This window comes from Vicugna pacos, chromosome 15, assembly GCF_048564905.1.
Source record: "Vicugna pacos chromosome 15, VicPac4, whole genome shotgun sequence".
Taxonomy (NCBI): domain Eukaryota; kingdom Metazoa; phylum Chordata; class Mammalia; order Artiodactyla; family Camelidae; genus Vicugna; species Vicugna pacos.
In genome coordinates this window covers 27115835-27141050 of record NC_133001.1, presented here as the reverse complement: position 1 = coordinate 27141050, position 25216 = coordinate 27115835, and the positions used below count along the sequence as shown (strand labels likewise).

General features: G+C 54.7%; 1 protein-coding gene across 2 annotated transcripts in view; it reads left to right on the top strand.

Moving 5' to 3' along the window:
- The window catches only part of TTC7A (tetratricopeptide repeat domain 7A), a 117375-nt gene that overhangs the window by 56851 nt on the left and 35308 nt on the right, over nt 1-25216 (top strand). For both annotated transcript variants that reach the window (XM_006216440.4, XM_072937771.1), the window contains exons 9-15: nt 1001-1138; nt 2536-2619; nt 6482-6586; nt 15124-15241; nt 16923-16980; nt 18026-18098; nt 21056-21216. In XM_006216440.4, coding sequence (XP_006216502.1) covers nt 1001-1138; nt 2536-2619; nt 6482-6586; nt 15124-15241; nt 16923-16980; nt 18026-18098; nt 21056-21216 — 737 coding nt within the window. The remainder of the gene's footprint in view (nt 1-1000; nt 1139-2535; nt 2620-6481; nt 6587-15123; nt 15242-16922; nt 16981-18025; nt 18099-21055; nt 21217-25216) is intronic.

Sequence of the window (25216 nt, the reverse complement as noted above, 5' to 3'; positions counted from 1 at the left end):
TGAGCAGCCACCTGGCAACTCTGAGCTAAACACCTGAGTATTGGACGCCAAGCCTAGAGACCTTGGGTTGTGGGGAGATTTCTGGGGAGGGACAGAGAGGAGAGAGTTCTGTGGTCAGAAGAATCTGGGCTGGACACAGGGGTGATGGGAAGGAGGTATGGGGGGTCCTTATCAGAGGGGACTTGGGGGACCTGCAGAGGAAGAGAAGAGGGCACTGAGAGGCCACTGCCCAGGCTCCCATTCTGTGAGTCAAGCTGCAGAGCCACTCACCCGATCAAGACAGTTTCAGATATTACCTGCAGCTCTTTCTGTGAGTGGACGAGAGCAAACACACAAGGAGCTGTTCCACGAAACAGATGGCCTGTATCCTCCAAGATGCCAGTGTCCTGGCAGGCAGAGAAGGGCTGCGGGACTCTTTGAATGAAAGGAGACTCAGGTGACGTGACACCTGCATGCTCGGCGTGGTCCCGGGTTGGATCCTGGGATGAGACAGTACCAGAAAGGCCGTCAGTGGGACAGGCAGCAAAATCTGAATATAAGCTAGTACTAAAGGATGGAAATAGGGGTGTTAGACTTCCTGAATTTGGCATTTCTGTTGTGGTTATAAGAAGAATGTCCTCTTGTATTTAGGGGTGAAGGGCCGTGTTGCCTTAACTGACTGGTACTGCTAGTATTATCATTAGAGAAAGACAGACAGACAGGGCACATGTGGTCAGTATTAACAACTGGGTTTACTGCTGTGGGATTATTCTTGCGACTTTTATGTAGGTTTGGGATCTTGCAGAATAAAACATTGGAAACCAGAGACATGGGTCCGCAGGACTGCTCTGTCACCCCAGCCTGGGCTCCGGGGGGAGGGTTTGCTCTCTTTCATGGGGGTGGGAAAAGGAGTGGCCTGGGTCAGTGGCCAAAGAGTGACAGTCACTGGGTCTCTGAGGAAGGGGCCCTGTGGGGACAGGCACACAGTCCTCGACCTTTCCTAAATTGTGTCTCCCCGCAGGCTACTCGGGATGTGGTGCTGAGCCGGGCCCCGGAGCAGGAGGAGGACCGGGCAGTGAGCCTGCGGAACGCCGCGGCCATCTACGACCTCCTGAGTATCACGCTGGGCAGGAGGGGGCAGTACGTCATGCTCTCCGAGGTACGGCCCCCCTACTCCATCCCCTGGAGTCAGGACCCCACAGAGGATGTCAAATGGAGGATTGTCCTCCACTGTCCCTTCCTTGCCTTCACCAAGGGGTACAGCTCCGTTCTTGGGAGGGTTCTGAGTCAGGTGTGCCTGGATCCCCTCCCATCCCTGCTGGACAGAGCACCCCTGTTGTATTGGGCAGACCCTGCTGGGGCAGCGCCTCATGGGCTGGGCTCTCCGGGGTGTGGGGACCGGGAGCACGGAGCTGCCCCTCTCCTGCCCCCTGCCCACAGTGCGAATGGCACACACACATTTTAGAGCGTTCAGATCCGCAGGGATCAGGGGTGGCTCTGGGCCCTTGGCTCCTTGTGCAGGTGGCCCTCTGAGCAGCAGATGCTCTTTCCGTGTATTTGGGGGCGGCTCCCGAGAGGAGGGGTGGTGACACCTGCTGAGCCCCTGCTCACACCAGGCGTTGTGTTAGGTGCTTCCAGAAGATACCTCCTTTAATGTGAGGGGGGATGAGTGGTCTCTCAAGTTCACCAGTGAGGAAGGTGGGGCCGAGAGAGGTAGGTTTCGGCCCAGGGTGATGCAGGGTGTGCATGTTGGGCCATCATGGGGGAACCCAGGCCACCGAGCTCTGAAAGTGCCTGCCGTCGGGTCCTGTACCCCTTACCTCTGTCACCCTCACCCGCCATGACCATGACCATGTAGTGCATCCTGGCCTCACATGCTGGCTTCTGCCTCTTTCACATGGAACCACTTCTGCTGGGGACTGTCAGATCTCACAGGCTGCCCCTGACTTGCGGTGGCCCAGGATTGAACAGGCCCAGGGAGCAAATGATTTTTCTCCAGGGTTGTAGAGGAGAGCAGAATGAAGCCTGTACTTTTGGGTGATGTTCTGTCCACGGGCTTTGAAGTCAGTCAGCTTTGCCTCTTACCAGCACTATGACTCTGGCAAGTCATTCAAGCCTCAGCTTCCCCATCTGTGAAATGGGGGTAACTAGATAACCCACCCCACACAGTTGTTGGGAAGAGTAGATGAGTTAATACACGTAGAACACTGAGAATGGTGCCCGGCACAATGGTAAGAAGAAATGTCAGCTGTTATTATTTTTATTGGACGTTCACATTTTGAAAGCACTTTCACAAATCTCATTTCACTCACTTGTATCCATCATCCCATGAGACATTCACAGGTAGAAAAGTGGGAGCCGAGGGCCAGAGAGGGCGAGAGCAGGCCAGTGGCAGAGACAGGTTATTCCTGGCGTTTTCTAACAGGAACCAAGTACAAGCCTCTGGCAGCCTCCTGCGGGAAGCAACTTGGGCAGTGATTACGCTGGATGGATATGGGGGGGGCTGAGGGTGGGAGGACCCTGGAGGGGAGGTGCTGACCATCTCCCTCTCCCCAGTGCCTGGAACGAGCCATGAAGTTTGCCTTTGGAGAATTTCATCTTTGGTACCAGGTGGCCCTCTCCATGGTAGCTTGTGGGAAGGTAAGACTCAAGGTGTGCTGGGGGCTCTAGTCTCTCCCAGAAGTGGGCAGAGGGCGGTGCAGTGATTCAGAAATATTGTCCAGCAGCTGATTTTAGTCTCCAGGAGAGTGAGGGGCACGGGAGGGTCACACACAGACCCCTGTGTGAATCTGGTGTCTACTTGTGAGTTACAAGTGTGCCGGATGTGCAGGTGTGAGTCCATGGGTGCTCTTCTCTGAGCATATGTGCATGTATACGGGGGCATCATGGCATTTCTATCTGTGAGTTGGTTGGTGTGACTACATGAGACAAGCATGGACGTGGGTTCCATTGTTCCACTTGGGCTGCATCTCTCTTCCTGCCCACGGGCTTGGTGTCAAGAAGGAACCTTCCCATAAATCCAGGACTTGCCTAGGAGGGAGGGGTTGAAGGATAGAGCAGAGCCCCATGAGGGAGTTTGGGGGAGCACTGCGAGGTGGGCGTGGTGGGGTGATCAGGAGGAGTTCTGCCCGGAGCAGGGCTGACCTTACCCCCGTCTCCTGAGCTGCATTTGCTCTCTACCCACCCAGCCCCATCCCCGCACCCCTTGGTTTTGCTCCGATGAGAATCACATAATTACATAAGCCTCTATTCTCAGCAGTGGCATGAAAGGAAACCTTTCCGGAGCTGGGTGCTGAGGGTGTTGGGGCTGAGGATGCTACGAGTGCAGGAAATAAGGTGGCATGGGCTCACAGATCGTTCTCAGAGCTATAAACACCCACAGCCCGTTTGTGGGGCTAAGGGAATTCCTCCCCCAACCCATCTGCGCCACCTGCCATTTCGAGCCTCGCAGCCAGGGCCCTCCTGGGCTTGCCAGCACCTCCTCCACGAATGGAGGGTGTGCTGGTCAGGTCCTGGTAAGGGAGCAGGCAGAAGAGCAGGTGCTGCAGCCTGACAGGTGGGAAGGGACTAGGGAAATACAGCCGAGCATCAGGTGAGGAGCCTTTTCTGCACCCCCCTTACCTTGCTAGGCGTTTGTCTTTCCAAACCTCTTCCCCTTGCCATCACATTGGCCACCTCCTAGGGCATCCTGAAGTCATGCCACAGTGTCCCCTAGCTCTGTGCTCAGCAAGGTCTTGTCCAGGCTCAGGGAGAGTTCAGACACAGATAGCACGAGACCTAGGGCAGGGGCAGGGGTCAGGCTGGAGCTTACTGGAGCCTGGCCTGCAACAGCTTACTGCCTCTGGGAAACAGAAAATGCCTCTAGTCTTGTAATAGTGCACATGGATCAGGAGGAGAGGCCCAGGGCCAGGACAATGGTTCTCACCCTTCTGTGGGTCATGGACCCCTTTGAGATGCTGATGAATGATGGGCACCCCTCCTCAGAATAATGCACTGCACATGGAAGTTTGCTTTAATTTCCGGGGGTGCTCCTGGAAGCCCCCAGTCTCTGGAGATGATGTCACATTAGCCTGGGAGGTCTTCAACCTCCTTACTGAGAAGAGCCAGGCTCAGAGAGGTCCAGATGCAACCTGGCACATCCCAGGATCCAGGGTGCTGGTATCCCAGTCCAGCTCCTTCCCAGGCCAGCAAGGTGGGCTCAAAAAATGGACTTTTAGGTAGGAAGTTGGGGTGATCAGTGAATTCCTCATGTATGAGGCCCCACAGGCTGGAGACACGGATTACACCCACCCCTGCATTTGATGCAGCAGGAGATTGTTCTGGAAGTACACTCTCCACTCTCTACTCTCCACTCCCCACTCCCCCAGGAACCCTGCACACCAGATCAGTCTGCCTGGTTGGCCCAGGCAGCCCTTGGAAGGGTGGACAGACCTCACCTTTGCCAAGAGCCTAAGGTGGGAGTCAAGGTTCTGTACCTACAATTGTACATAGAAGGTCTTCTAGAAGGTGAGGCAAGGCAGATATAAATATATGTGGCACCTCAACCTGCAGGAAGAGAGAATGAGTTCCATGGCATGATTTAGGTAGCTTCTTCTCCATCTCTTCGGCAATCACGTTGGCTGTGTTGCTAGGTAACTAGCATGACAAAAAAAGAAAAAAAAAGAGCTGCAGCTCCGACTGTGGAGTCCTCAGATGGCTCCTTAAATAGCAGTGTTTTGTGGTCGGGGAGGAACGTGGAGGGTCCGGGCTAGAGAAGCTGTATTTCCAGGGTGCAGAGGTCAGCAGCCAGGAAAGGAGGCCAAGGCTTGCTGGGGTGCGTAGGCAGAGGGGACTGTGAGTGGCCTTCACAGGAGAGAGTCTCTCTCAGAAGACGGGGATGGCTGCCCTCACTCCAGCCCAGGCCCAACACCCCCTGCAGTCTCCCAGCCTCCCAGCTGGTCATATACTAACAGTCTCTTGGTCTCGGCCTCATACCCTTGTTTCCTGAGAGAGCAGCGGGGCAGGGCTTTGTCTGAGCTCGCCTTCCTGCAGTCACCCCCCAGCCCCCAGCCCCATGCTTGGTGCAGAGCAAGCCCTCAACCTGAGCCCTGAGCCCAGAGCCCAGGGAAGTCTGTCGTGTCTGGGCTGAGAAAAGCTCTTCCTCTCTCAACAGGGAAAGGAGGAGGAGTGAGAGACAGGCAGGGGTCCAGGATGGGCGGGCACAGACCAGTGGGGCCCTAGGCCTGCATATCCCAGTCCTCACACTGTGCTGTGGATAGGGGAGCCCTCCAGAGCCCCCGTTTCCTCAGCAGGGCCACCGGAGTGGTTGGGGAGGGTGAGAGCTAGTTAGTGATGGGGAGTTCAGTCCACAGTACAGCCCTGCCTGTGGGAATTGTAGTTACATACACTTGCTCCTGCCTCTGTGTGTGTGTAGTGGGGAGACAGAGGCCTCCCCTCTGGCCAAAGCTGTCACTGCAGAGGCAGGATAGGGCAGTGGTTACAAGCTTAGAGCAGACTGTTCAAACTTCAGCTCAGCTACTTATGGGCGAATGTGACTTCAGACGGGCTACTTCTCTGCATTTCAGTTTCCTCATTTGTAAATAGGGACATAGCGCCTGCCTCATAGGAGAGCTGTGAAAAGTAAATGGCTTAATATTTATAAAGCACCTAGAACAGGGGTCAGCAGACTTTCTGTAAAGGGTCAGGTAGTAAACATTTTTGACTTTGCAGGCCAAACAGCCTCCACTGGGAACTACTGCACTCTGCCTTTGCATCAGGAAAGCAACCGTAGACAATACCCACAAGAACGGGCATGGCTGAGTTCCAATAAAACATTGTTTACAAAAGCAGGCAGAGGGCCAGATGTAGGCTGGGTTTTGCTGACCTCTGACTTTACAACAGTGCCTAGTGCCTAGTAAGACGCAAATCAGGGTTAGCTGGTGTTCTTCTCATTATTGTGATTGGTGATGGGCCTGCCCGGCTCTAGTGCTTCCCCCCAGCCCTCCCTCTGCGCTTGGGCATCCTCAGCACTGCTGGTGTGGCCCCATCTCCATGGCTTGTCTCAGGCTCTTTCCCGGCTAGCTTTTATGTTCCCCCTACTTCCCACCACCGGCCCTGCATCCATGTCCCTAAGTAGGTTTGTCCTCATCTTATCACCTTTAAACCAAGGGTGTTGAACTCAGAGGTTTGAGGGAGCCCCTTTCTAAACCTCTAACATGTCTCTGGTTCACATTTGGAGTCCTTTTGAAGAGCTTCCCTCTGCTGACACCTTAGCTCTTGTCACATTGTCTCTGGGCAAAGGTCACAGCCTTCTTTTTCCAGGGGAGGAAACTGAGACCCAGGAGGGACTTGGCTGCCACCACTGCCGGGGCTCCTCCCGCCTGGCTTCTTCCTGGCTTTGGAGGAGAGGTGTGCAGAGCAAGGGCTGATTGCTTGGGAGCTGCCCCCACTGTGAACTTGAGGTATCCAGTCTGTCGCAACCCAGGGCCGTGAGTGACAGTGTTGCCTGCCATTTCTCCTGCAGTCATCCTATGCTGTGTCGCTGCTGCGGGAATGTGTGAAGCTGCGGCCCTCTGACCCCACCGTGCCCCTGATGGCTGCCAAGGTCTGCATAGGGTCCCTGCACTGGGTGAGTGAGCTACGGGGTCAGGGGTGGGCAGGGCCCAGGTCCTGGCAGCCTCCTGTGGCAGGTGGGCATGAGGTGGGGGTGGGCGCATCTTGCCGTGTATGTAAAGGGTGAGGGGAGCTGCGAAGCAGACAGGCTTGCGGGGGAAGGGGTGGAGAAAGGCTTCTGAGAAAACTCCAGCCGCTGCCCCCTAATGCAGAATGGTGCTGGGTTGTTAAGTTCAGCCTTGAAATGTCTGAGAAAACTCCAGCCGCTGCCCCCTAATGCAGAATGGTGCTGGGTTGTTAAGTTCAGCCTTGAAATGTCTCCAGGGAGCCAAATGTAGTCAAAAGTCCAGATGCCCCCACCCGCCCAGCTGTGGGAAGTAGGCAGGACCTTGGAGTTACCTGGGCTAGCCCATCTTTCAAAGTCAAAACTAGCTCTGGGCAGAATGGAAAGGCATCCTCTTCTGTCGGCTTCAGGCCTTGCCTTGGTGCTCTCTCCGCCCCACAGACTACCTCAGCTGCTGCTCCAGGCCTGGGCAGGGTGCGTCTTGAGGCAGGGCCTCTACATGGATGTCTTCTCTCTCTGGGAGCTCCCTTGCTGACTTTCCTAGCTTCCTAAGGTCCACGTCAGCCTCCTGATGTCAGGGGCGGTCCCATTGCCACTCTCTTGAGCAACGTAGAGCATAGAACAGTGCACATCTCTCTCGCCTGTTGGCTGTCAGCCCACCCACCTCTCCTCTCTTCAGGCTAATAGGCCCAGTTCCTTCATTGGCCCAGGAGTTTCTCCCATATATGGTCCTTCCTACCCTCACTGTCATGGGCCCAGCTTGTTCCAAGGCAACAGGGGCCCAGGTACATACCACAGGCACTTTAGAATTAGCCTCTTCCACTCCTCCAGCCCTGGAGATGGAGACTCTAAATTCTAACCCTTTCTGCCTGAGGACCCCCTCTCTCCTGAATCCCTGCCTCCCTACCAAGTGGGCCTCATCCCCTCTCTGCCGTAGTGCCTCCCTGTCAGGAGAGTGTGGAAACAGCACCTTCCCCTCTGCTCCCTGGTCCTCAGGTCCCCATGTATGAAGTGCCCTTAGGGCCCTGCCTTGGCTCTTCCGGACTGTGAATGATGGAAGAGGGGGAAGCTTGGCTTTTGACCCCAGGCTTTGTGATGTTGTTCTATAAGATTGATTTGCAATAGGCTCTAGGCGTTTAGATGAGGCAGCCTGATGAGGTGGGTAAGAGTTTCACTGATCCTCATATGTGTCATAAATGACAAAATATGGAAAGAGCTGGACGGCTCAGGGAGGCTTCCAGGAGGTGGTGGCCGTGGCCCGGGCTCAGAGGCCAGCCGGTAGTGGGCCTTTCCGTCGCAGCTTGCTTTCCTCAGCCCCGTGATTAGCAGGCAAACTCCTTGATCCTCAGGTATTTTTAGGGAGACTGTTGGCATCTTGCGCCCTAGAGGGTAGGGTGCCGTTGGGATGTGTGCAGTGTATGGGTGCTGGCAGAGTAGACACCCAGGCTGAGCACGTGCAGCAGCAGGTGGTGGTGTGAGCCAGAGGATACAGGGGGTGGGCTCACTGAGCCCGTAGCTCACACCCCTGCGTGTTCCCAGAGCTCCTGAGAAGGGCCTTAAACTCATCACTGGGATGAGGCCCAAATACCCAGTGAGGGTGGGACGGGGAGAAGATCTGTGCTCCCAGGAGCTGCCGGCTCTGAGGTGGCTGTGAGTCCACCCAGCCAACGGCCGCCCCTGCCAGGAAGCCCTAAATTTAGGTCTTCCCGCCGCGGAGGAGCCGTTTCCCTCAACAGCATAATTACAGTAATTATGTGCATTCAGATTACATGGTAATAAAATTAGGATCAAATCAGTCCAAATTGAAATCAGATGAGTTAGAAGCAAAGTAATCAATGACAACATAAATAGAAAAGCCCAAAAGGAGACTTAAACATGCAGACTTGTCATCAGAATCGGAGAAAGATGAGTTGTTTAACCTCAGCAAAGAAGCACATTTGGGTTTGGGGGCTGGTTTGAGCCAGAGTTTAAATCGGGCACAGGCTGGAGCAAGGTCCTGCTGGAGGACTGGGGTGGGTTCCCGGCAGCCTTCACTGCCCTGGAACCTCACCTTCTGTACCTCCCTAAAGCCCTGTTTATACTTGCCTCGGACACTTGGCACATGGCATTGTATTTCTCATTGCATGTGTTTCTTGAAGATAGGAACTAGCTCTCCTTCTGGAAACCCCAGCCCAGATAAGGTGGGTTAAGAGTTTCCCTGTTCCTTATATGTGGCACAAATGACAAAGTATGGAAGGGTCTGGACAGCTCAGGGAGGCTTCCAGGAGAAGGAGGCCTTGGACTGGGCTCGAAGGCCAGCCGGTAGTGGGCCCTTCCAGCCCAGAGTTAATGCCTGGTTCTTGTTGGATAGATCCCACTTGCCAATGAGCACAACCACTAGGCAACGAATTCTGCCTTATGGTGCCTTTCCGTCTAGATGGGGAGCTTCTTCACCTACTGTGTCTTACACCCTGAGTCCTTCTCCCCTACAGAGAACCCTGCACATAGCAGGTGTTCAAATATATCTTACAATATGACACCCCCACCAGCTGGCTGCAAGGGAAGGTGAGGGAAGCCTACATCTGGTTCATGGTTCTCCCTGGCCCCCAGGGTTGGTGCTGGGCCGAGAGCAGGCCTGTGGGTAGCCAAGAGCAGCCTGTTCTAGGAGGCCAGGAAAGGGGCGGCCCACCACTCTGTCCTCAAGGCCTAGAGTAGGAGGAATGGGTCTGACTGGTGGGCACATTGGTGCTGGTGCTCGGGATGGGGCACAGATCCTGAAAGGCGTCTAACACCACCTCTATCTCCAGCCTTCACAGCTATCTGGGCTCATGTCAGCCCCAGCAGGCCCAGCCATTGGCCAGCCAAGCCCCATGAGCAAGGGATGGAGATTTGGGCTGGACAATTCGGCCTAGGTTGCAGGAAGCGAGGCTGAAACTGGGACATTGGAAAAACGAGTTGTGCTGAGTGAAACCAGACTAGGTGGCCACATGCCCAGAGGCGGAGCACCTGCTGTCCCTGCACCCTGTCCTCATGCCCAGAGCCAGTGTAGGACGCCCCAGGTTGGATTTGGGTCTGAGAGCAGGGTTGCCCCTGGGTACGGGTGGGTGAGGAGGGGGCCAGGCAGAGAGACCTGTGTGGTCACCTGCTGGCTGTTGTGGGGTTTACAGCAGGACGGGTTGTGTGTGAGAGCACTGGCCCCACAGCTTAGCCTGAGGCTTGCCCAGGTTGGGGAGGGCATCCCGGGCTCTGACCTGGTGACAGCTATGTGGCAGCCTCTCGCCTCAGCATGGCCAACATCTTGCCAAGGTCCCCAGCTGGTTATTTGGGGCAGAATATCTGTAAATATTTTTTCATATCCCTCCAAACACCATTAGTTCAAGTTCATTTAATTTAAAAAGTTAAAACCTTTCTAGGAGGATAGGAGATGGGGATGCCATGTGTGCTGTGTGTCACACACAGCAGGAAGGGAGGCTGTGGAATGGAAAAGCAGGCTGTACTCATCTGTGGAAAGGTCTATGGTGCTGTTTCTCAGCCTCTTCCCCTAAGGGTTGGTCTAGGGTGGTGGAAAAAGTGCAGGCTTTAGCAGCTGAGAGGAGAGGAAATCCCTGCCCTGCCACTTAGAAGCTGTGTGACTTTGGGTGAGTAACTGACCCACCCTGTGCCTCATCAGTAACCTGGAAACAGCCACAGTTTGCAGGGTGGCTGTGACCACCAGAGCTGAGGCAGGTACCTAGCACATGGGAGGTAGCTGGGAAATGGCAGCTGTCCCTGTGACAGCCCCTGCAGAATAGCTGCCTCTCACACAGGGCATGCCTTTGTGCTTTTGCCTTCATTTTTCAGATTTAGGGGTGGAGAGGGTAGGAGGCAGGGAAGAAAGAATGCCAGCTCTCCTGCCACTAGCTTGTGGAAATTAGAAAGAGTGCCTTTTCCTTCCAGGAAGAAAAAAGTGCGTTTTCACTAGAGCAGATAACAGCAGGTCCTGGGCCCTAGGGCAAGCGACTAAGGAGAAACCAGAGGGGCTGTTTAAACAGAGCCCTGCGGGCTCCGACATGACCTTTCTCTGGTTCCCAGGAGGGGAGGAAGAGGTGAGGATTCCAGGGGGACAACCTCTTTGGCCCACTGCAAGATGAGCGCGGCAGGCCGAGCAGGAGCAGAGTGCAAAGCCAGGAGCCTGCCTGTGTGGGGACCAAATTAGGAGAACTGGAGAGATGCAGGAACTTGGAAAGGCACGGGAACATTTTCCTTACTTATGAAAAACAAAAGCAAAGAATCCAAATGTTACATCCTTCCGTGCATCCTTTTCCCAAAGGGTCAGAGAGGAGGAGAAATGCAGAACCACAGAGGGCTGCCACGAATCAGGTGGCTCAGATAGATTCAAATGTAGGCTCAGGAGACCTGAGTTGGAAGCTCGATTGGAAGCTTACTTCTAGGTTGGAAACTCGATTCTGGCACTTACAAGCCGGGTGACCTTGAATCGGTCCCCTAAAATCCTTGTGCCTCAGAACCCTCTATTATGAAATACCCGTTCCGTGATGTGGCTACAGTGCTGTGACATGCCAGGTGAGCACCAAACCGTTGGAGAATTGCGAGGGAGGAAGAGGGGGAGGATCTCTACCTGGGTCTTGTGGCAGTTACATGGCTGCCACAGGTAAAGGAAGTATTAAAAAGCAGCGTAGGAGGAGAATGGTTGAAAGCTTTGAAAACCCCTCCTCCTAGAAGTATTTTGATGAGAAGGAAGGGCCCAGTACTGTAACCTGAGTGAATCTTGCGAAAGCAGTGGCCACAACCCCAGAGCCATCAGCTGTTAACTTTGGGGGCCACAGGAGGAAGTGCAGGGAGATGGGAAAGGGCAGAGGAGGTCCTTGGCGGGGAGAAAGACGGCAAGGGTGTTGTAGATGGGCAGGTGCTTGGCAATTCAGTCAACAACTTGCTTTTCCGAATATATGTATGTATATGCACGACTAGGACGTTGTGCTACACGGCAGAAGTTGACACATTGTAACTGATGGTATTTCAATTAAAAAAACAACAACTAAACTTACCCTTTTCACATCACAGGTTGAGGACCATTAGCAGGTTGTGAAGTAGAACTCTTTTTAAAAATGGAAGTAGGCAATCAGAACAGGATAGGAAACATCCGAGTGTATTACCCACAATAGACGTGAATCTTGTAACAAGGGTAGGTGGGTGGTTACACGTATGTATGTCCCAGACCGTGGGGAGGGGTCAGAGAGTTTGACCGACCCGGCACAGCTGCAGGGACCCTGTTATCCTTGTGTAGAGTCAATCCTTTTCTGGGACTGAGGGTCAGGCCAGAGACAAGGCAGACGGTACTGTCCCCTCTCTGGATTCCAAGAGCGTCTTTGATGCCACTTCCTAATTTGTCAGTGAGCTCATGTAGCTATAGGGGACAAGGACTCTCCTCTCTAGACGGCATTCGCCCCGTCTATTAGCATGGGACTTAAAAAAATTCTGGGGGATTAAATTAATTATAGACCTAAAATTACAACTAATAATAATTGTAGTTACATTTGTTCAAGCACTGGTCTGAGCGTTCTCATGTTATTACCTTATTCCATCCCCCCGAAACCCTATGGGCAGACTCTTGTTATCCGCATTTTACAGAAGAGGGAACTGAGGCAGAGCAAAGTGAAGTGACCAGCCCGACGTCACACGGTTAATAGCCAAACTAGGATCTAAGCCCAGGAAGTCCGGCCCCCGAGCTTGTGTTCTTAGCTGCTAGGCTGCCCTGCTGTCTGCATGGAAAACTCACTCACGGGTGTGGCGCTGACTCTGGATTTGGGTGGGATTCTCGTACTTCAGAACAAAAGTGGAAAAGCCCTATTTTAGGATTTCCACTCTTGTCTTAGGTGAAGGGGAATTGTGCACTATATGTAGATTTTTTAAATATGCTTTCTGTTTCTAAAATATATTTTTATATTTAAAATACTTATATATTTGGGGTTTTTGTTTTTGCTGTGACAGCATTTTTCTCTTTTGCTGGCTACGGCACCCATGTATAAACGTATTACTACTGTATGTTATATTGTGTATTGTCGTATTTGATAGAATCGATTAGACTTCTTTTCCTTTGCAATCATTACATTGACTCCATATGCAAACAACTGTTTTGTGGTAGGTAACTGAAATCAAAATAGTATTGGCCATGTAGGAAAATGGTCCACTGAAGCCTTGTGGGTTTGATTTGAGACAAATACCAACACTGTGTTTAGAGACCATTTTAAACTACGTGGGCAAGGCTGGCAAGTACTGGTCAGGGAAAGCTACTAACCTGGGGTCAGAGAGGACCACAAGCTGAACAAGCTACGGTTGTATGTTGTCACATTTTAAAGCTGAACGGTGGTGAGCTCTATTAATCCAGAGTATGATGTGTCTGAATAGGAGAGTAACTTCCCCCTGTTTGCCAGTAATTGCTCCGCTTTGTTCCTGGCACCCTCTCTGCATGGGTTGCAGGAGATGGAAGCTGGCATTTGCTGAGGAGAAGGACATGGCCATGAGGAGAATGTATATGCATGGAGTGCAGTAGGTTTCTGGATTCTATTTATGACTCGTATTTGGTGGTTTATTAAAAAAAAGCTCGCATCTGTTTGAATAGGTCATAATGATACTTATAGACAGTTGGAAGACGAGAAGTGGCAGATTAGGAAGTGGGCAAGGGGCTGTTTGCTCACTTACCCTTCCCTTATTGCCTCCAGTACCTGCTCAGCTATGCAGCCTCCTTGGACAACCCCAGCCAGGTGTTTGCCCCTCTCTTGGGGCTCCCATAGCCCCAGGCCAGCATCACACAGCAGAGCCTTGATTAAGAGCCCCCTTGCCCTGCGGGGCCTGGCCCTCCTTAGTGTCGGCTCCCAGGAGTTCCATGCATGCTCATCCAGGCATCTGCCTCCTCCTCACTGGGCCTCCCCAGCCAGGCCAGCATAGAGCCTGGTGCTGCAGAAGACTCAGTGGAGGTTTGTAGGGAGAAGCGGTTGGAGTAGGGGGGAGGTGAGGACCTCTGGGACACAGTCTGTCAGGCACTGAGCCTGTGTCAGAGGGCTTGTCCTGTGCTTGCCTTTCAACCTGGCTCTGACTTCAGGGCCCCACAGCCCTCCTGAGTGCTGCTGGCCACATGCTCCAGGAGATGGATCTCAGTGTCTATAGCCTAAGTCCGCCCAGACAGTGCGACTGGGCAGCGGGCAGCTGTGGGGTTTCCTGAGGTGCTGCCTCCCCCCAGCCCTGAGACCTCAGGCGTGATGGTGTTACAGGCCCAACTCCCCAGACTCCTGCATCCTTTCGGTGACCAGTCCACTGATCTGGAGGTGGCCCACTGCCCAGGCTGGCAGCTTGAACTTGACCGTGAGGGGGCTGAAAGGCTGACCTTGTCAGGGATGGTGGTAGAGCCACAGGGATTCAGCCCCTCTGGCAATCTGTCTCTGGGCTGTTAGCTCACCCATTCTGCCTTTCTTGTACTTTGGGTGCTTCTCTTCTTTATAGCTGGAGGAGGCAGAGCGCTTTACCATGATGGTCATCCACCTTGGGGATGGAGTTCCTCTCCAAGGGCACTCTGGCTGGCGTAACAGAACCCAGCATAACTTTTTGGGCCTCTGTGGCCCACACAAGGAGGCCTTGACATTGGGCGGTGGTGGGGCTTTGTGTGTGAATCATTCAGCCCCTTGCTGAGGGTTGTACCAATCACTGTTCTTAGGGATGCTGCCACACGAGGCATGTGGGCAGATGACACTCCTGGGTTGTGGGGGTGGCTTCTGGAAGGCCTGTGGGCCAGCTGCCCACCCCCACTCCCCACCTCCCAACAGGCCTGACCACCCTGGGTGCCCCAGGGGGCTTGTGAGGGCTGCTTTGTGTATCCCCTTTTCATGTCACGTGTTGCATGTGATGTGTGCACATGTGACCTGTGCCAGTTGGCCCCTTTCCAACTGGAACAGTCCCTCCTGCTCCCAGGACAGAAATAGCCCCAGGCCTTTTTCCCCTGAAAATTTGGAGCTTCCCCCGGGTCAGGGAGGGAGCTCAGAGCCGGAGCCTTAGTAGCAGCCCGCTCCACTCTGCTCCGCAGGGTTGGCCGTGTCCCCGAGGCCCAGTCCTCAAGCCCTGCCCACCCCCGATCCCGGCTTCCCTCTGTCTGCTGAGCAGGGGAGGGGCAGACACAGGCACTACCGATGAAAGAGGGAGGAAAGGAGTCGGCACAGACTGGCCTTGGCCCCGGGTCCATGCTCTCAGCAGAGCAGCTGTTGGAGAGCCGAGGTCCCTAGAGTGAGGGCAGCCTTCCCTGTGAGAGGTAGCACCCTGGGACCTTTAGCACAACCCCTCGTTGGGGGGAAAGATCCAGGGAGTTACTGGTAGAAGAAAGGTAATCCTTGCATTCTGTGGCTGTGTGGCCTTGGACAAGCTGCCCAGCCTCTCTGGTCAGGTGTAAGGAATTGCAGTTCTGAGGGCCCCAGGCTGGTGACTGGATACCTATCCTCCCCAGTAACCTTTGCCTCTCTTCTCTACAGCTGGAGGAGGCAGAGCGCTTTGCCATGATTGTCATCCACCTCGGGGAGGAGGCCGGGGAGTTCCTCTCCAAGGGCTACCTGGCGCTGGGTCTCACCTACAGCCTGCAGGCCTCCGATGGTAAGTGCCGAGGCCTGGGAGCCTCTGCTGGGGCGACTCAGGCCTCCTGATGGCCTCCCAGTGCCCACCCCCCAATACACCTCCATCAGCTTCTCTGAGATACATGTGCACGTGAACGTGAACACACATACACACCCCTCAGTCCATCCTCGCTCTTGCTCAGACTTCACCAGCCTCAGACACGCTGCCTTCATGGGCCCAGTTCTTTCTCCCTCCCAGCCCCAGCTCCTGGCCTGGCCCACGCTGACCTCCGCTCCCGTGGTGCTTGTCGTCTTGAGATGCACCACCAGCCCCGACCCCACAGTGTCTTCCTTCTGGTTCACCTTTACCCTCAGCACCATCGTCAGCTTCCCTTTCAGTGCATGGCATAGAGCTGGGTACACAGCAGGCATTTAATTAAATGGTGCATGGGTTCCACTCCTGCTGCCTGGAGCCTGGCATTCTCTCCCCAACCTCACCAGCTCAGCTGTGTGTCCCCCTAGGGGTCAGCAGCCACCTGCCTCTGAATCTTTCCCTAGCTTGAGGGAAAGGGAGGGATGGGCCCCCACCCAGACCCAACCCGGAATGCTGATCAGCTCCCACCCACACCTCCCAAATGCCAGCCCCCAGGAGCAGGCTTCAGAGGCCCCACACAGTGAGAGGTAACCACAGCTAGCACTTGCACAGGAGGGGAGGGAGGGGTGCCGGGGTCCCGCTCCTTGTTCTCTAGTGACAGTGGTTGCTGTTTCTTCAGGACATTAGTGAGCCTCTGACAGGGAACCTTGGGGTCTCCACACTCTGGTCAAGTGAGGGGGATCATGAATCCCTTCATCAAAATCCAGTTTGCTCAGAGCAAGAGACCTGCCCTGTGACTTTAATCCTCTGGGATTAAAGCCGTTCTCTACCCCGCCACATATACGTCAGAAGCAGGACTGCTTTATAAGCTGGGGACCTCTGACATCTATCCACACCTGGTCCTGCCAGCAGCATTCCGACCTGGTCTGGCTGGAGCCTGGGACGACAGTCATTTTAAAGCTTCCCAGGGAGTTCAGCACCCGCTAAAGCTTTTAATGCCTTTCCTACTGCATTTAAAGTCAGGTTCAATTTACCAGAAAGGTGCCAGCTTTGGATTAAAGTAAGAAACCTCGTGGAGAAAGTATGATAGAGGTTTCTGGTGGGCTAGGAGGAAGGGATTTAGTGTTCAGTGGGTTCAGACACTCTGCTAGAGTTGGTAAAGTTCTGGAAATGGATGGTGGTCATGGTTGTACAACATGGTGAATGTTCTTAGTGCCACTGAATTGTCCACCTAAAATTTGTTGAAATGGTTAAAAGAGGAGAAGCCACATGAGTGAGGAAACCCAAGGAGGCATGTGGCCAGGACAGAGATGGTAGCTTTTCTCTCCAGGTGTGGGCCTTTGGAAGGGTCAGGTTGACCCAGGTGGCAAAGAAGGTGAAGGAGAAGAAGGACCTCTTGTGCCTAGAAGCAGGCCAGGAGATTGGGGCCAGGGGAAGACCCATACCCTCTACCCTGGTAACAAGGGCAGAGGGTGGCACCCGTTAGGAGCTGCTTGAGTGCAAGCACCTGCCAGGCAGGGTCCCGTGGGGCCTCTCCCCACAGAGCTCTGTGCCCCAGATGGGGTGGGGCTGGTTTGGCCCCCTCCAGCAGCCCCTCATGGCTCTGTCTCCACCCTCTCTCCTGCAGCAACTCTGAAATCCAAGCAAGACGAATTGCACCGGAAAGCACTGCAGATGCTGGAGAGGTAAGGAGGTGCCTCAGTCTCACATTTTCTCAGAGGACCCTCTGGCGTGGATAGAGCAAAGATTTCTGTCCCCATTTTATTGCCCAGCAAACTGAGACTCTCAGAGCTCACATGGGAAGCAGGAAACCAGCCTTTAGGGTTGGGTGGGCAGGTTGAGGGCTCCCTCCAGGCTAGGCTCCCGCCCTCCCTGAGCTCAGGGCTCTAAAAGGGAACAGTACCCCTTTATCGCTGTGATAATTACATGAAATAAAGGGAGAATGCACCTTGACCTACCAGTAGCAGGGGCTCCAAAAGGGTGTTTGTCTTTTCCCAGCCCCTCCACCAGTGAGGCCCTCCCTCCCTCGGGCGTCCTTGCTGAGCCCCTCTCCACCACAGCCCCCTGAGCTCCCTCCCCTCTCCTTTCTCTGGCCCATCGAAGGGCTCTTCTCCCTGAGCCCTGTGTGTTTTGCTCTGTCAAAGCACTGGTGGGAGCTGCTGGTTGGGGGCCTGCCCCAGACTCAATATGCGGGCTTCCTTGGAGCATCCAGCTCCCCTCTCAGGCGGTTTGTTCTCAGACCCAGTGAGGTAGGAGAGTCCTATCCCAGCCAACTCCTTCTAAGCTCCCAGGGCCAGAGGACATTTCCTCCCTTCTCCCACCAGCTCGTCATTCCCGCGCTTCTTTCGCAGAGGCTGTTCCCAGCCCCTCCATCCTCGGGGGTGTTCTCTCCTGTCCCACAGTGGAGCGGGCAGGCTCCAGGCTCCGTACAGGCCAGACCCAGGCCAGAGGAGAGGGGTTTCCCCACCCCTAGTCCTACCCTCCCAGACAACCCCCACCTCAGCCAGAGCCAGCCCTCTTGGAGCCCACTGCCCCCTGCTGTGGCTGCCCTGATGCGTTCTGCCCCAGCCATCATTTGCTGAGCACCCTTCAAAGCAGGGGTGGGCGGAATCCCTGACACTTTGCCGCTTGGTGCCCAGCACGGGCTGGCATGCTGGAAGCCCTCATCGCTCACTGGTTGATCAATCCTAGGTGACTGTGACTGACTTGCTGCTCCCTTTCCCCATTCAGAGCCCAGCAGCTGGCGCCTGGCGACCCCCAGGTCATCCTCTACGTGTCCCTGCAGCTGGCCCTTGTCCGCCAGGTGGGTCCTCAGAATTCCTAACACACAAGTCCCTGGGGCTGCTGATCTCCTAGCCCCACTGCTTTTATCAGCTGTGTGACCCTTTGCAAGTGACTTGACCTCTCTGAGCTTCTATTTCCTTATCTGTTATGTGAGCATTCATACTCCACCTCACAGGGATCTAGTAAGAATTAAGGCTTAAGTCAGATAGTGTGGTAAAGCCCCTGCCCATGGTGGGGACATAGGAGGGGGTTGTTCTCTGCTCTCAGTCCCCCTACAACATGTCAGTTGAGACATGACATGAAAAGTTGACAGGTGACCACAATAAACATCTGTTTGCATCCTTGCCTTCTGCTGAGCTTTGCCCAAGGGTCTGGGGGAGCAGAGTGACTGGTACATGGAGCTATTTCTGCATGACCCAAAGCTTTTCCCTGATCCTGTAGATGCCAACATCAGGCTCGGCCTCTGGGGCCTGATGGGAGCCTCCCATACTCTGACCACCATTGCCCTACTGGGACCACCTATGGTTCTCCAGGCCGACCTGCATCCTTTAAGCTGAGCAGCTGAGTTGTCAGGTTGTGGGACCAGGCAATCACCCACCCAGCAGGTTGCCTTTCAGAAAAGAGCAAGGGCTCCCATCCCCCAGGCTCTTCCAAATTGCTGATGTCACATGTGCTTGGCCTCTCAGGCTGGTGGTTCGTGCACACACCTGGCCTGTAAAGCAAGACCTCTCAGTGGCCTTGACCTGGTGAGTGTGGACCCTGGACTGCTTGGGGACAGCAAACAAGCCAGCATGGACACAGGCTGGGCTCCAGACTGTGCGAGAGGAGTCACCAGAGCCCCCATCTACTTGTGGTCAGGGTACAGGCAGCCCAGCTAACGAGGTGCTGCTGCGCCGCACACTGGCCTGGGGGAGCCCTGCATCTGACGACGAGGGCGCCATTGGCCCTGATTTACACCTGAGGTGCTGACTTCCCTGAGCTCAGGAACTGGAAACTGGCCAGGCCAGCACAGTCCACTCTGCTCCAGAGTCCACTCTGACCCAGTTAAGAAACCCCACGTGGCTCTAAGTATCTTATTCCCCTGTTGCATTTGGAAACAGGGCAGTTGGAACCTTGTCCACCAGCCTGGCTATTGGTTTTACTGGTCGGTGTCAGCTTCTGGCCCCTGGTCTGGTCTTCAGGTAGTTCGGGGAACTGTGCTCCCCCAAACTGTTCACCTTACTGTCTGCTTCACCTTCCCCTCAAGCCCAGTGTCAGCCTGGCTCGTCCCCTCCCTGCCCCTTTACTGTGGGACCCCTTCCCTCTTGCCCCACACCTGAACCCAGTGCCCATGTCCACCCTGCCCTGACTTGTCTCTTCGTGAGTCACACTCTCTCCCTCTCCAGGTCCTCCTGTCTCAACCATTTTTCCCCCAGCAGCCCTGTTGACCTTCCCTCAGCCATTCATTGCTTCTCTCCTTTCCTCTTGCACCCATCCCTCCCCATGGTCATGCCATACCTCTCCCCAGTCGCTCCATCCCTCCTCTGCCTCCAGGCTGCCACTGCCTGTCCCAGCCCCTGTCCCACTGTGCCCCTGGCTGCTGACTTCCAGGTCCTGGAGGAGGCACTTGGTACCTCTCTGCCTGTCTCCCTAGAAACATCAGTCTGCTCTGGTGCTCCCAGGAGTATGGACACAGATACTTGAGACCACTTTATTTTTAGCCTCTGTAAAAGAGCCAGTGCTTTGCTTGCCAGACAAGTTCCTGATAAACCTCTGGTGATACATTTTTAAATATCTTTAATTATTCAGCCACCTCTGATGAATGGCGTCTGTCCTCCCAGAGAGATGGCTAGGCCAGGCCAGTGGAACCTGGTACCCAGTTTCCTTGAGGACCCCAGAACTTGGTAGCCTCAGGGGGGTGAGGGCCCCTAAATGAATTCTAAGCCAGTCCTGCCAGCTTAGGTCTCTGAGGCCCTCCAGCCCATCCTGCCCAGAGCATGCACGGCTGCAGATTTGGACATGCAGCCCAGGATAATGGGGTCCACTCTGGAGAATCACCAGGGCAGGAGTAGCCTTGGAGAGACTCGGGCAAGGCAAGCTGTTGGCCCATAATGACCCTGGCTTCCTCCTTTACTTCCCTTGACCTTTCCCCATGGGAGGACTCTGGGCCTGGCAGTAGTGCCTACAGCCAGTACAGAGGCCAGATGGAGACCAGGCGGTGGCCAGGCCCCAGCCTCCCTGCACTGTAGGCCCCTCAAGGAGCATTGGAGACTGGAGACCGAGGATTGGTAAGGAGCAAGACTTTCTGAGAAAGACTCTGGATGCTCCTAGGAGGGCAGGGCCCTGTGTGGATACAGTCACAGGAGCTGACACAATGCTCGGGCCTGAGCACCTGAGAGAACACATCCCTCAAAGACTGGAAAGAAGAATCTTACCTGTTCGTTAGTTGCCTGAGTTTTGGAGGCTTCAAGACAGAAACTCACATTTTCAAACACACTTGGTACTCAAGACAATTCTACCTGTCTCACCCTCTCAGCCACTGTCATTTTGCAGCATAAGAACTGCAGCTCAGAAAGGTGAAGTCCTCTGTCCTGGGTGCCAGCTAGGAAGTGGCAGAGCTGGGATCCATGCCCCTTCTGACCCCGGAACCTAAGCTCTTGCCACTGTGAGCCTCTGAGTAGGAGGTGGCATTTATCTGTCGCCCCATCACTGCATGGACAGGTTCAGAGCAAAAATGTGTAGCTAACGGTCTGGGTGCCCTGTCCTTTTAGCCCCTACTCCTCCAGTTTAGGAAATAGCACCGGCTTCCCGGGCCTGACCTGGGGCAGCAGATCCTTCCAGCGTGTTATTTGAAGGTGTATTTTCTCACCTGAGCCCCAGTGCCCAGGGTCTCACTTGAGTCTGCTGTGCCCTGGTTGGTTGGCTTGTGGCCCCAGAGTCCTGGGGAGAGGCACAGGCCTTGGGGAAGGTCGCTAAGCTGGCAGTTCTCTCTGGCAGATCTCCAGCGCCATGGAGCAGCTGCAGGAGGCCCTGAAAGTGTGCAAGGATGACGCCAACGCCCTTCACCTGCTGGCACTCCTCTTCTCTGCCCAGAAGCACTACCAGCATGCCCTGGACGTCATCAACATGGCCATCGCCGAGTATCCAGAGAACTTCAAGTGAGTTCCCTGTGGACCCTGCTGGGCTGGGGGGCTGGCTGTGCACACCCCGCCTTGCCACGTCGCCAGCCAGCACACACTGATGGAGCACCCACTGCAGGCACACTCCCTGGCTGGAGAGCCACAGTAGGGCGAGGACTGGTGGGGTCAGAGCATGGCACTGGCATTCCATTCTATGCCAGGAGGGGCCATGTGGGGAGTGGGGCGCTCTCTGCAGTAACTGTGTGAACCACCGAGGAAACTGTGCTCCAGTACATGGGCCATCCCACCCTGGGCTCCTCATTTGAGCCTCATGGGGACACTAAATTGTGGAACCTAATCATAACCCTGGCACAACCAGCCAAGGATGGGATCTAACACTGGCTGCACTGGTGGAGGCAAGTGACCCATCCTCCTGTGGCTGGGCAGGCCATGGGCAGGCGGGGGGAAGGGGTTAACTTCCTCCAAGATAGTCCTGGCCTCTCCCTCTGTCTCTGTGTGGAGCAGGGTTCTCGCTGCACTTGGCCCACACATTGGTGCTTGGAGCAGGACTATACACAGAGGACCTACTGCCACCCACCCAGGACACTGGGGAACAGGAGCCTCACTGGGCCAGCTGTGGCAGGAGGGCGCAATGCTCGGTGACAGGGAATGAGAGGGATTTCTGCCCTCCTCCCCCAGCCAGGTGATACTGGGGGTGATAGACTTAGTTTCTCTGAATCCTGTGATCCCAGGGTGTGGGGCCACAAGCGCTCCCACTCCCACTGTGCCCCACCTTAGGGTCTGAAGGAGGGCCATTTAGAACCAGTCAAAGGCTTTCCTGCTTTGGACAGCAGGAGGGAGCACGGTGCTGGTACCCAGGGAGGTGACTCATGCTAGCAGCAGAAGCAGGTTCACAAAGAATTAGGGAAACTGGTGGGAGCCACAGACGTAATCGGTGATGGAGGGAAGCTGCAGGCCGCCCGGCCCAGGGAGGAGAGCCCAGGAGTCTCTCTGTGCATCCTGCCCAGCAGGGGCGGCGCTGACCCTGAGGCCGAGGCTCAGGCTTCCCTGCACTTTTGGCCTCCTTAAGAGGCCGCCTCCATGGCTGTGCTTGTGAGTTTTGCTGGGGGTGGCTTCCTGCCTGTCAAGGCTCAGGCAAGGTACTTTGGGAGTGACAGCGTCCTAACTGTAAGCTCCCCAGTGTGTCCTGCTGAAGAGGGAGCCCCGGGGGTAAAAGGCCAAGGGCAGGTGTTCATCCTGCAGGTCAAGTTCACCCTGCTTACCCTCATCCAGACTGACTGCCGGCTTGCAGCACCCTGACTTCTGACCCACTGACCTGGCCCAGGTGGGTGCCAGCTGCTCACGGCCAGGTGTAAGCAGAGGCAGTGCGTGGCGGGCACCACATAGCCAGTTCTTTGTGTTTGGGAGACAGCCCTGGCTCTTGGCCTCAATCTTGTACTTGAAAGATTATTAAAATCGAAATCAGTTCACTTTAAAAGATAGGTAGCTTAGGGAATGCTCAACATGGATAAAACTGTGTGTGGATGAGGGATTAGTTACCTTGTCTCATTAATCCCAAGTACAATACAGTGAGACTTACTGTGTAGAAATTTTATTTTTTGCTTTTATGAAAATAAACGAAGGACAAAGGTTCTCTTCTTCCCGTACCAGTTACCTGACTGTTTTTCCAAAGCTCTGTTCTCATGCTGCCTCTGGCTTTGTGTGGGCGTGTGTGTGTGTTTGTGCGTGTGTGTATGTATTGTCACTTAGGCTTCTGTAGAAAGAGAAACTGTCACCAAAAAAGGGTTAGAATCCTAGAGTCGGGAGGGGGTCAGAGCGTGTGTCACAGAAGAAATGAGAGGCTAGGCCAGGCATCAGACGTCGTTTTTCAGCAAGTCCTTTTTCCAAGTGAAATCTTATCTGTAAATGGAGACGTAAGCAGATGGAATAGAGCTGCCCCATGGGAGCCAGGCAAGGGGTCCACACGCTGCCCCCTGGCCCCGCTCCAACCCCATCCCAGTGGAGGAGGCTCCCAGTCCAGCATCTCCCATCTGACTGCGCCACGTCTCCTCCTAACTTCTGGGCTGCATACTTCCTACTGGCAGAATCATATCCCTGGCCTGATGTGGGGAGGCTGACACCACTTTCTCAAAGTCTGCTTGAGCCCACGCTCTGTGAGACACGGTGGGAGTGGGGTTTGTCTGGTACGTGGGGGCAGCGCCTCCCAGCCCAGCCTGAGGGGTACCGCCTGCCTCCCGCTGTCTTTCCCCCTCCTCCCAGGCTCTTGGGCTGGTGTGGGAATGTCTTCTCCGTCTTCTCCCAAATGCACTCCCCACCCCACCTTTCTTCCCTCCTCATTCTGGTGCCAACTCCTTCAACAGGAAATGCTTCACTCACCAAAGCATCTTCATGGGGATGTGGGGGAGGTGGTCCTTGCTGTGAGGTTAGTGACCCCCTAGCAGGCCTGTGGGTGGACTTCTGGGCTTCCAGGAATGCCTGGACTGGAACTATGACATTTGCACCTGTGTGCCTGCATCCATGGAAATGGCTTTCAGCAGAGCCTCAGAGGGGTCCTACACCCAAGAAAGGTGGGAGGCCCAGGTGCAGATTGTGCTGCTGGTCAGTGTGTGGGATAACTGCCACTCTGTGTCCCTAGTTCTGCAGGCAGGAGCCTTCTACAGGGGCAGCCTCTGCTGTGGGAATAGCACTCCCCAATCCAGCCCCGCAGAGCCACTGCAGGGATCTCAACAGCTCTTGGGGCCTGGGGTCACAGCCCAGGGAAGGACAACATTTGAGTCCCATCCCCAGAGGTCTCCTTGGGGTTCCTGTGTTTCTCTGTCACTGCAGAGAGGCCTCCCGTGGAGCATTTGGGAACCAGAGCATCCCATTCCCCAGTGGTGCCTCACTGTGTGAAGTCTGCCTGTCTAGGGGTGGCAGGGAGAGAGAAGCAGTAGCAGGGTCTTTATCTCTGAGCCACTGCGAGCCCCTCACCTCCGCGACCATGCGGAGCTCTGTTCTGATCTGAGCCAGCCCTCCAAGGCTGCAAAACCGGTAAAATTATGGGGGGCTTCTGGCTTCCAGAACTGTGAGAGAACACACTTCTGTTGTCTTAAGCAAAAAAAAATCACCTTCATAAAAAAAATACATATTTTTATATATATATATATATATATATATATATATATATATATATATATTAATAGAGTTGGGTGTGGGGGTGGAAAATCCACCTGCTACATAGCACTGTTTAGTGACCCTAGGGTGTGACCACAGCTCACAGTTGCAAATAAGTCAATACTTTTCCCCATGGATGAAACCCAGGGATTAGCAGGAAATGTCACTGAGTCCATTACCGGTCAGGGATCACTGAAGAATGTCATTGCTCTTCAACTGAAACTGCCTCCTGCTTCTCCAGCTGCTCCCTGCTTTGGGAACAGACTGTGTGTGGCTCCAGCTGTTGCCACGGCAGTTCATTAAACCTTTGATTCAATAAATATCACTGCACCTAAGCAAAAAAGCCCAACCCCCCACCCTGACCTTGGCATCCCCAACAAGGTCTGTATTTCGGGCACTTAAAGGCTGCTGGTGTGGGTCTGTCTGCCACCCAGCGCCTTGCCAACAGCTGCCCCAGTGGCTGAGACCTTGTAGAGGCTCTTCCCTTCTGCAGAGGCTGCCTTAGTGAAGGAGAGGGCGGCGGGCCAGTGTCAGGGTTGGAGGAGGCCTGGCACAGAGGGGATGCTGGTGGGATGCTTTCCTGGTGAGCTTGTCCCCATGTGGGGGCCATAATAGGTCCCTGCCTGTCACTTACCTGTGCTACCTCCAGCAGCTTGCTCCTCCTTCCTGTGCCTCCGTTTTCTCTTCTGCTGAGCGAGTGACATCTGTCCTGCCTCCCTCTGCCTCCTAGGTCTATTGTGAGACTCAGACAAGAAAAGATTTCACAGCTGGTTTACAACTGCATTCAAGGGCAGCAGTGTAGGGGGTCTGGAAGGTGCCCACAAATAGAAGACCATAACGTGGGGCCTGACAGGGGCAGTGCACA